This window comes from Oreochromis aureus, linkage group 17 (assembly GCF_013358895.1).
Source record: "Oreochromis aureus strain Israel breed Guangdong linkage group 17, ZZ_aureus, whole genome shotgun sequence".
NCBI classification, from domain to species: Eukaryota; Metazoa; Chordata; class Actinopteri; order Cichliformes; family Cichlidae; genus Oreochromis; species Oreochromis aureus.
In genome coordinates this window covers 33,695,980-33,707,393 of record NC_052958.1, presented here as the reverse complement: position 1 = coordinate 33,707,393, position 11,414 = coordinate 33,695,980, and the positions used below count along the sequence as shown (strand labels likewise).

The following is an 11,414-nucleotide window of genomic DNA, read 5'->3' as shown; positions in this document are numbered from 1 at the left end:
GTGAAGTCGGGGAAAAAAAAAAATATCACAATAATACTTGCTGAATTTTGTGCAACATTCAGAAGAACCAAAGAGCTTATTGTAGTATTTCCCTTTACTGTTTTGACATTATATCTTATTTTATTGATATTTTTCTTAGACTTATCAATTAAGTGGCAGATCACATGAAACATTTATACAGTACTGTTTTCAATTATTTATTTATTTTCTTTTTGAAGAAACCTACTGGAGTTTTTGTGAAAGCCACTTGGACACCAGCAGTTCCCCCGAGCGCTGCGGCCTCTAGGGACCAGCTTTCTTTGATATGACCTTCCTTTCGTTCTTTGTGTGCTTTCTTTGATACACATGGGGTCACCATGGCTGGTGCTTTTTATCTCACATAGATGTGTATAATGCAGATAAAAGCTCTGGGGGCTTGATAGTGACAGGACTTTTGAGCAACAGAAGATGGCCAAATACAGTGCACCAGAAAACTATTCACAACCCTTCACTTGATCCACAGTGCATCATTTTACAGCCTTATTCTGAAATGAATTCAATTCATTTTTTACCTCAAACTTTTTCACACAAAAGCCCATAATGACAAAGTGAAAAATTTGCTTGAAATTCTTGCAAATTTATAGAAAATAAAAAACTGAAATATAACATTTGCACAAGTATTTATAAACTTGTCAAGGCTCAGAGGCCCGTGGAGTGGAATGGACTCATGCGCAGAACCACAGACCGGAAGCTTGACGTGATTTGCGAAAACAAAAACTTTTATTTACAAGAATTCTTAACTTAAATATTCAAGACAAAAACAAGATTAAGCTTTGTGCAAAAGCTTGGTGTCTGTGAAGTGCGGGGCTTAGGCTAAGCATGGAACTGTCAGGTCACTAAACTGCTGAGGGCTGGAGTGGGGCAGGTGGAAACTGTGGCAGACCAGGGGCACTGAAACGAAGGAGAGGATAATCAGAACAGTCCAAGGAGTTGTGAGAGTTTCCCCATTTTACAAGCTGGGATGGCTTACGTGTTCGCAGGCGGAGATAAGCTGGAGGTGGAGGTGAGGCGAGGTCCGGGCGAGTCCTGAGTCCTATACGGGTGCGCAGGGAGGCAGGCAGGTGAGAATGGCAGTTTGCCTGAAAAGGATTGAGCAGCAGCTGAACGGAATCCAGAAGCGAGGCTATGGCAGGGTTTAAATGACGAGTCCAGGTACCGACTAGGAGACAGGAAGAGAGAGGTAAGTAATGCACACTGAGAGATACACAGAAACATGAGGCTGTGAACTAACTGAGGTTAGCAGACAATCTGGCAAAGACTCATTGTTTGCGCTGCTCCTAAATACTGCCAGAATAATTGCCTGCACCTGAGGAACGGGGAGGGGCAAGAAGGGCTCCACCCAGAGGAGGAGAGCTGATGCTGTGGAAAGTTACTCAGACTCGCCCAGACCATGACAAAACTGAGCTCAGTTGCAGAAACCATACAAGCTTGGCACGTCTATTTTTGGTCAATTTCTCCAATGCAGAATCTCTCAAGCTACATCAGGTTGGATAGGGAGCGTCAGTGCACAGACTTTTTTAGATGATCAAAGATCTTCAGTTAGATTCAAGTCTGGCTGGTCCACTCAAGGACATTCACAGAGTGGTCTTAAAGTCACTCCTTTGTTATCTTGGCTGTGTGCTGTTGGAAGATCACCCTTTTCCAGAGTCCAAGTTCCAGAATGCTCTGGAGCAGGTTATCATCAAGGAAGTTTCTGTACATACATCTTTCCCTCAGCCCTCACTGGTCTCTCAGTTCCTGCTCCCAAAAAACATCCCCACAGCGAGATGCTGCCACCACCATGCTTCACTGCAAGGATGGCATTGGCCAGGTGATGTGTGGTGCCTTATTTCCTTGAGATGTGGCATTCAGGCCAAAGAATTCAATTTTTGTTTCATCAGACCAGAGAATTTTGTTTCTCATGGTCAGAGAGTCCTTCAGGTGCCTTTTGGCAAACTCCAGGTGGGATGTCATGTGCTTTTTGCTGAGGAGTGGCTTCTAACTGCTCACTCTACCATACAGGCCTGATTGGCCGAGTACTGCAGAAACGGTTGTCCTGCTGGAAGGTTCTCCTCTCCACCAGACAATGTTGGAGCTGACCATCATGTTCTTGGTCACCCTTCTATCCTGTTTGTTCAGTATGGTCGGTTGACCATCTCTAGGGAAAAGTCCTAATGATTCCTAACATTTTTACAGATGATGGAGGTTAGTTACTGTGTTTGTTGGGAACTTTAAAATGCTGCATATATTTTTCTGCACCTTTCCCCAGATCTGTGCCTTGACACAATGCTAGCTTGGAAATCTGCAGACCATTCCTTGGATTTTATGGCTTGGTTTGGGCTCTGACATGCACTGTCAACTATGGGACTTATAAAGACAGCTGTGTGGCTTTCCAAACCATCTCCAGTAAACTGATTTTATCACAGGTGAATTTCAGTCAAGTTGTAAAAACATCTGTAAAGTGATCGGTGGAAATAGGATGCACCTGAGCTCAATTTTGAGTGTCATGGTAAAAGCTGTGACTCATGTACATCTTATATTTTTGTTTTTTAATAAATTTAAAGTGATTTATTGCTTATTGATCTATTGTGCATAGTCAAATGTCAAATATTGTCAAATATTTCACTATTTTGGGAACAACATGTCTTTTAAAAGGTGCTGATGGACTGAAAAATACATTTATGACTTACTGTAACACATTTGTCCACTGTGGCAGAGCTCCAGATTGGTGCTTATTGACACGACAAAATGTTAGATCATCACAATGTCTGCTGCTGTCCTACATGTCTGTTATTAAATATTCACTTTTCCTATGTTGGGCTCAGGTGGCTCTTACCAAAAGCTTTACCATCTGATCTTTTGGCCCTTTATGAGCTCACAACTACAATCTCCTGACTGAGCACGTCTGGCTTTGTCTAAATCTAGGATCAAGACCAAAGATGACTGGCCCTTTCCCATCTGAGACCCTGAGACTAAGACATGGCATGGAAAAAAAATCTACTTATAATTTGAATTTTTGAATATCTATCTATCTATCTATCTATCTATCTATCTATCTATCTATCTATCTATCTATCTATCTATCTATCTATCTATCTATCTATCTATCTATCTGAGAGAGAGAGATTTTTAAGAGATTTTAAGAATTGTCATTATAAGTAAATTATCATTAAGTATGATGATAAAACTGACAAGCGGTCGTCAGGAGCTACACTTGTAGATGCTTACAGCCACCTGAGGTAGTCCAGTCAGATAATGCAGAGATAACAAAGATGTCAAATGACCAAGAAAGTCCAAAATTGCCCCGGGTGTAATTACAAAGCGCCTCCAGTAGGGAGCAGGCTTTTCATAGCATTTTAGCAGAGTGTGTGGTGCCCCTGCAGACAAGGAGCTCTTTTCAAACTGAGCGCTGAATTAGAGGAAGGAGGCGCACCAGCTTTCATTTAAATCTGCAAAAACATGCACTATTCGTGACAACTCATTGGCAAATGCAACAGCATTTACTGATGTTGACATTATAATAAAATATACGAAACCATATTAATTCTCAAAAATATGACAAAGAGATTAATTTCCCCTCGTTAAACCAATGTTAAAACACTTATCTACACATTTACTCAACCCTTACTGAGAGGGAATATTTTTGCATTTAATTTTTTTTTATTTTAGATTATTCCGATTTAGACTCAGAAATGGTAAATGAGCCTAACATCAAGAGAACCATTAAATCATTGAATTATTTAACGTTTTATTAATAAATATGAGTATGAAGATGACTACTTGGTAATATGAAAATGTCTTCTTGTTTCACTCTCTCGGAGGCGCGTGCGCAATTAGCCCATATTGTAGAAGCCTGATAAAAATATAACAGCTCCCACATGCACCACTAACTGCACGTGACCTTATTGTATATTTTATATTAAATCCACCACCTAACCCACCTATATGTTAGAATTTACTACTGAAAGGCGTTGGACATTTATGCTAAAAAACACATTTTTTAGCATAAAAAACTGAGATCTTGCGCCGAGCGGCAAGATGCTCAAGATGGTCAGGCAAGTTGCCAAAATCTCTCTCTTGAAAGATGAGAACAGCTTGGAAGGTGGGCAGGGCAGGGCAGGTATAGGCGTTTATAGGGAGAGGGAAACGCTTTTGCTGTAGATTGGGCTTCCCCGAAATCTTTGCGGATGAGTCCCGCGCCAGGAGCTCGGCATTGTGGCCCGGTCTCCTATCTGCTTCTTCTTGGAAACGGCGTCAGAGAGCAGCTGAGCAAAGGCTTAACATTTCAAACGTCTGGCGGTAGGCTGTAAAGTTTCCACCCCGAAAACAGTGTCATGCGGCAGTAGCAGCAGGGTTGGTGCAGGACACCTCGGGCATGCGTTGGTGCTGTAGGAATGAGTTTTCTGTAAAGCTTTGCGCACAGCCACTCCAAACCAGGGGCCTCTATTTTTTTTTTTTTTTTTTTTTTTTGCTCATTTAGGAAGGAGCTGTTCTGTTTCTGTTTACGTATAATTCTCCTGATTGAATTGTTACATATATATATATATATATATATATATATATTGGAAGAATTCTATTTAAACACCCTCCTGTTGAAACTGAGCTGCATTGTATTGTGCCTCGAGAATCCTGTTTAACCATTTGTGTAAAGGTTAACTCAGTCAAGCACCAGGAAAGCAGTTTCACAGCGGAATTCCCTCAGTATTAGTCATAGATGTCCGCTCAGCTGGGAGGAGGCCTGCAGCCGGAGACCACAGTAAAACTTGAGGAACTAAAATCTGAAGAAGTTTTTGATGTGACAAGTCCTCCCGGATGTCCCCGGGACGGAGGAGAAAATAAAGTGGTTTTGTTCCCGGAGGGACAGCAGCAGCAGCCCCAGATGAAGCCACGCAAGATGACTCGCAGTCCAAAATGCGCCCGCTGTCGAAACCACGGCGTCGTTTCTTGTCTGAAAGGCCACAAACGGTTTTGCCGCTGGAGGGACTGCCGCTGCGCCTGCTGCCTGCTGGTGGTGGAGCGCCAGCGCGTCATGGCAGCGCAGGTCGCTCTCAGACGGCAGCAGGCTGCGGAGGTGAGACGAGCACAGGGGCAGGTCAGTGAAAGAAGAAAGATAGCAGAGGCAACCAAAAACAAACAAACAAACAAAAACGTATCCATGGCATCCTATAGATGATTATTATGGAGCAAGTACGCATGCCATGGTTGATGAAAGGGCAAAATCAGTAGGAAAGCTCTCCAAAAGTTGATTCCGATCATCTGGACTAGAAAAGCTGAGGATGAGCCTGAGGCAGTGAGGGTGACAACACGTTTTAATATCACCTTTGGATAGTCGTCCCTGTATCTGTTCCTATAGCGACACAAAGGGAATATAATACATTTTATTAGGTCGTTTAGAAAAAAATCTGTTCACAGTCTGTGTTGTACAGATAGTACTACTGTTCAGTCGATACAATAATTATATATCGAGCAAGGGACAACTTTTTAAAATCTCGATGAACGTGCAGAACTATATCTTTTATATTTTAAATACTTGCATTGTTTTCATGTAACAGCATTTATATGCTCAAACATTTAAGCCCTGTTTTGTTCTAATTTTAATGAGTGGTTTGAGCTTTAAAGAGAGAGCGTCAAGTGCTCATCAGGATGATAGAAAAGGAATATAAGAAACCAGCTCAGTGGGTTATATCACAAATAAAAAGAAAAGCGCAGAAATGAAAAGAAGCAAATTAGACAAAAATAATAATAATAATAATGATAACATCCCTTAGAATAATGAGTGCCTCTTACTTTGCTAATTTGGCATTTATAGGAAAAATTACGTTGATTTTATTACTGAAGACAAAATTCTAAATCCTCTTTTTTTTAAAAAATGGATTTAAACTAATTATATACATATCGTATAATAATGGATTTTATAAATAGCAGCTATAGATACAACTGGGTACTTGGGTGCTTCTCTACGCAAAATAGCATACCAATTCCACATAGTCAGCAATCCTGTAATGCTGGAGTTAGGACAAATTGTCTCTGTCTCTGTCTTAATCCCAGAGATTCTCTTTGGCTCTTACATCATGTACTATTTTCCTTTAATTACCTTCTAAACGTCTGACTGTAAGATAATTATGTCCAAATGTCTTATTCCTGTTCACATGTTTCTCTCAGGGCAAGAAGGGGGTCAGGTGTGCAGCTCCACTGCGCAGAACGGCATATCAGTGTTACACCAGAGCGGCCGAGTCGAGCATCGTGGCCAAGAGCATCCTGCAGGGTAAAGTTTAATTAGCGTCTCCTTAATCGCGTCTCGCTTTATTCCCAGATTTTCATGTTCTGTACATGAATGAATCTTTACGTGTAGACAACTTCTGCTTTTGATTTAATGGTATTTAAGTTCATGCAACATCATAAATTAAGCTTTCCATGGAGCACATGATCATTCACCTACTCCATGCTGACATGGTAAAGCTTTTGAACGTCGCGTCAAAGCTGGAAGAGAAATAAAATTGTGCAGACATAGTTTCCCTGTAGGTTTCCTCCAGCTTTAACCAGTAGAAACTCAATTTTAACTCTAACTGGTATTGTGGGAAACACAGCTTTTTTTCCCCAAATAAATGTATGTTTGTCCCCAAATGGTGACAGTGACCTTCTCAGTGACATTTGCAGCCCCTGTATAGAAACGTGTAATTGCATCAGCATTTGCAGGTCCTTTTGTAGTCAGTGTGCCACGGGTATTCCTTTTGGTTGGACTAGACACACTTCATTTATCCAAACAAACCCCCCATCATCGAGACTTCACTATTTCATAACAACAGGCCATTATTGTAATACACTGTGTGCATTATTACCTGCTGGCTTGCAGTCAAGACCTGCTGGAGGCTTTGTCTTCTTTATAGCCCTCTCTGTCTTCCCTGCGCTCTCAGTAAAGCAACAACTGCATTATTAACCAACTGCATTATTAAAATAATAAACAACTAAGTGCTCAGACGTAAAAACAGCAATTAATTGGTCGGAACAATATCATTATCCATAAATTGACTGCATAAACAAATGTGTAACGGCAACATGTGGCTTTGCTCCCACGTTCAGGGATCAAACCTGCTGTGCCTCCAGAGGACGACACCCCTTGCTGGTCGAAGCAGACGCAACGTGACCAAACACACTTTATGTGCCCCTCCATCAGCGCCCGGATGAGGAAGAGACGAGCGTTTGCAGACAAAGAGCTGGAGAATGTGATGCTGGAGCATGAACTGAGACAGAGGGAGCTGCAGAATGACCTTTTCCCCCCCTCGGCCCTCCTCCCCATGCTTCACCCTCCACCCTTGCCCATCTCCCCTGGTCTCCACTGCTGCCCTCCCAGCAAGGATCCCACGACTGAAGGGCAATCTAGCTATGTGCCCCTGTGCAAATACAAGCCCTTTTATGAGTGTGACTTCCAGCTTTATCAGTTCTTTCCCCTGAAGAGCAGGTACTCCACAGGAAATGACTATAATGACTTCTTGTTATGTCAGAGCTCCCAGCAAAGCAGACAGGAGAAGGAGGTGCAGAATGGATGGAAAGACAGCGAGAAGACAAAACAAGCAGAGGTCATTCCTTCGACATCCATACAAAGACTCCGAAATGATGGCAAGGCCATGTCATGTGCTATTCCTGTCAAATCCCCTTCAAAACGAGCAGAAATAATGGACTCAAATGGCTCTTCAACAGTCACACTTGCTATTTCTGCATCAGATCAGGGTGTCCTGGGTCAGCCAGACATCAGCGCACCCAGCAGGACTTTTGATCCCAGACCTTTGACAGCTAAGAGCTGGAGCTCAGACACTCCTGCCGACCAGGCAGCTCCTCATGCCGACTCTGTTAAGAGCCCTCACGGCGGCTCAATCAGGACTCCGGCTGTGAGGCCATTACCTTTTTCTGTAGAGGCTTTGCTGAGGGCCTGACAGACAACTGCAAGCAGAGTATAGTGCATACTTTATTATGCACAATCCAACCCGAACTGTCTGAATATAATTACAAAAACTGATTTTGTGGTACAGGTTTGGAAAAGCTATTCTGTAAAGTGCCAAAAGTGAAAGATTTTTTAAAACCTATTTCTATAGAGTAAAATCACAGTGTTTGTATTTTTTATTTCCATGAAAAGGTATTTTACTATATTTTATCTATTGAAAAAAGTAATGCTAAAAGATATGTATATGTGCTACAATACCATATTTGTATTTACATTCTGGGCTAATCACATCTTGCACCATGCATACTTTGAAAAAGTGTTTTCTTTTTTATCATCCCATGTCAGTAGTGCCATAAAAATCTACTGAACCACTCTGTCTGGACTCTCTTTCTTCAGTCACGCTTTATTGTCTTTATCCTCAGAAGAAATACGGAATACAGACATAAAACAAAGTCAATGAAAAAGTCAAGTGCTTGTTGAACTTGTGCCCATTCCTTACTCGATGCTCTGATTTTTAACTCGCAGTGCAGATGTCCCTGGCTGATTTCTGTGCTGCTCTCACAGGGCTGTTTAGGTGCTGCTGCTCAGAAATAGCTCACACCTAAAAATGACAAAGAAAGGAGCACTAGGTGAAGCTGGTTGTTTGTCAAGGAGACAGTTAAAGCACAAAGACTTTCATAAACAGCTTAACATTTATCTACCCCTTTTTTTTTTTTTTTTACCAAGGAATAAATGCACTATGCTTTAAATATTTATCAGCATTTGATAAGCTTTGCTGTTCTTCAGACTGAATACATGTTGCCACTCTGACATTATGACTGTATAAATATTGATCACACAGCACGCGGTTCAATATTTCACACAGTATCATTTCATCACACCAGCAGACTGAGGGGATATGGGAAATGCTCACCAAAAGGTTGACTGGGAGGCTGCCAGTGTTGCCTAGGCGACATTGTTCTTTATTGTATGCTGAGCCTGACGCCAGCCGAGTTTGTTTGAACACGCATTTGATCTATATCCGGTTTTTACTTCTTTCTCTTCTCCAGTTTTTTTGTTCTGCTCTGTAATCTCGCAGAGATGGAGGTCAGATACTTTTGACAACTCGGGACCTTGTGGCGTCAACACAGAGGTGATAGCGCAGAGGCTTTGTTTGCGAGAGTCTACCAGCATATCGGAGTGCCTCTCTCCCCCGTGTCTTTTCACAGACAGACAGGGAAGGGAGATTGGCACAAAAAAGGGGGAAAAAGAAGATGAGATTTTGAGCATGCAGTCGCAGAAGGTGGGGCGTCCTGTTTTATTGCGCGCTATCTGTGTCATTTTTTTTTAACAAAAATTAAAACCCGTTCTTTTCCAGGGAATACAAATGGCCAATTTCACAAAAGATACGCATCAGTCACCGAGAGCTGATAATGACTTCTGTGAAGAATAACAGAAATGATCTAAATCAGCTTCTCTTCACCTGGAGGAAAAAAGCTAATTTATCCGCTTCCTTTCGTTTTTGCAGTGTCCCTGTAGCCAAGCTTTGTGTCAGCTTAATAGGCAGCGAGTACTCTGAAATGTCAATCACTCTCCAAAGTTCTTGTTAGGACTGTGGAAAAACAGATTAGCCTTAATTATACTCTGTGCTCTTTTGATATGATATTGCACCTCCCTCCAAAAAATCCATCCAGAAGCAGAAGACTGAACGGGTTGCACTGCATTTAAAATACACTTCTGCATTGGAGGTCACTTCATGGGCTGAAAACTGATGCTGGTGAAGACATCATATTGCTGGACAAATACATGTTAAAACTTAAGCCCCCCACAATATTATTTATAAATAAGATTCAAGTATTCAAGCATTCTCTGGACCCAAATTAATTTAATGCAATCCAATCCAACTTTAAATCTAGGGAAGTTTAACAAAGTACAACAGTTAAAAGACAGCAATAAAATACAAAAACACATATTAAGATGCATCGATAAATAAAAATAAAACAGAAAATTAAAAGTCTGATGAGAAAAACATTAGATGACGGAGGCAAAGAAACTGCTCTGTGGTGTGATAAATCTGAATTTGAATTATGATTGACCACATCCAGGAAAAATGAAGAAAGAATGTGTGTGTGTGTAAGTTGGGGAGGTGGGGGGTGGTCCGTGGTATCAGGCCAGTTTGCTGACAAAGTCATTCCAACAGGTTAAAACACGTTTTCGAGTCTTCTCAACCCCTCTCCTTAACTCCTGCCCTCCGCTTTGGTCGGCCACCTCTTGCACTCTTGCGGTTCAGTCTTGCGTTGTGTCCAATTTCCATTTCAGCCAGATCAATTTCATTCAGTTCAGGGTAGAAAAGATTAGCTTTGGCATTTCCTGTAAGTCTGATATTTACATTGTCATCTTACAGACTGCATCATTAGCAGCAGTAGGAAAAGCAAACGTTGCAGACACTATAATCCATGAGCCAGAAGGAGCTAATTGAGACGTGACAAAGAGCAATCTCCAGTTTTACATGAATTCAGAAACAAACCAGTTCACCTCCGATCTGTTTTTTATCCTTGAAGGTTCTTTAAAAAAAAAAAAAAAAAAAAAAAAAAAAAATTCAATGTATAACCAAGAAATTGCAGTCTGTACCTACACCAGCATAGGCCTATTCCTTTACTAGGACAAAGCCATCACACTACAAGTTTACTGTACAGTACTATCAAAATGATCTTTTTCCCCAATTGCCTTCATTTACTTTCCCACCTTTCCGTCTTTATGCCAGGTGTGTACACAGGTAGACGTGCAAAGAAGGTAAATTCTCATCAAGGGATTGTTATGATTATGTTTTTAATAGCTACACTCCAGCCTCACGTTAAGACCTGACTGACACAGCCTGAACTCTCTGCTTGTTTGGTATGACCGGTTAGCTCCCCCCTTGGACAGATCATCAGCAACATTTAGTATCAGGGTTCAGTGGAAAGCCTTTGATCGTCCTGCCAGCTCCCCTCATTACAGAACGAGAGTGGGCTAAGAGCATATGTCTTGGCCCGGCAAGGTCATTACCCCTGGCACTTCTAAAAGAGACACAATCTGAATTTAATGGTGTCGTTATAAGATGTGAGGGCAGGGGAAAGTACTCTTCAGGTTGGTGAACATCCTTCGGTCTGAATAGAAATAAACAGCATTTCTACTCACAGGGTCTTTAGTAGTCATCTTGTTGGCCTGTAAAAAATAAATTCATTTGACGAGGTGTGAAAACTCGGGTATAAAATTGAGTATATTTGGATAACAAATACTAAATTTCAAACATATTTCACTGAAACAAAACTGCTATCTGAATGTTTACCCATCCAAAAACCACTAAGATGACAGATTTCCACATCTTGCCAAGAGCCTGGATAATACTACTACTACAAATAATAATAGGAGCTTAGAGCTAAGATCGGTGTTTTGGGTTTATTTAATTCTTTATGACTCAAGTTTTATTGTTTTATTA

The 11,414-nt window shown here is 41.3% G+C and overlaps 1 protein-coding gene across 2 annotated transcripts; it reads left to right on the top strand.

Annotated features, from left to right (window-relative positions):
• Nucleotides 1–4,597: 4,597 nt before the first annotated feature.
• Nucleotides 4,598–8,328, top strand: dmrt2b (doublesex and mab-3 related transcription factor 2b). 2 transcript variants are annotated; one of them, XM_031760240.2, is made up of 3 exons: nucleotides 4,598–5,089; nucleotides 6,181–6,283; nucleotides 7,099–8,328. In XM_031760240.2, exons 1-3 carry the CDS (start codon nucleotides 4,733–4,735, stop codon nucleotides 7,947–7,949), a joined length of 1,311 nt encoding a protein of 436 aa, XP_031616100.1. In that variant the 5' UTR covers nucleotides 4,598–4,732; the 3' UTR covers nucleotides 7,950–8,328. The 2 variants fall into 2 exon arrangements, with proteins under 2 accessions (XP_031616100.1, XP_031616099.1); XM_031760239.2 differs by having other exon boundaries at nucleotides 4,598–5,110.
• Nucleotides 8,329–11,414: the final 3,086 nt, after the last annotated feature.

What these genes read in the sequence shown, in the direction of transcription:
- dmrt2b (XM_031760239.2), top strand. Translation starts at nt 4,733, where the DNA reads ATGTCCGCTCAGCTGGGAGGAGGCCTGCAGCCGGAGACCACAGTAAAA. An exon ending in TGAGACGAGCACAGGGGCAG is followed by an intron (nt 5,111 to 6,180) that starts GTCAGTGAAAGA and finishes TGTTTCTCTCAG; the next exon opens with GGCAAGAAGGGGGTCAGGTG. An exon ending in GGCCAAGAGCATCCTGCAGG is followed by an intron (nt 6,284 to 7,098) that starts GTAAAGTTTAAT and finishes TCCCACGTTCAG; the next exon opens with GGATCAAACCTGCTGTGCCT.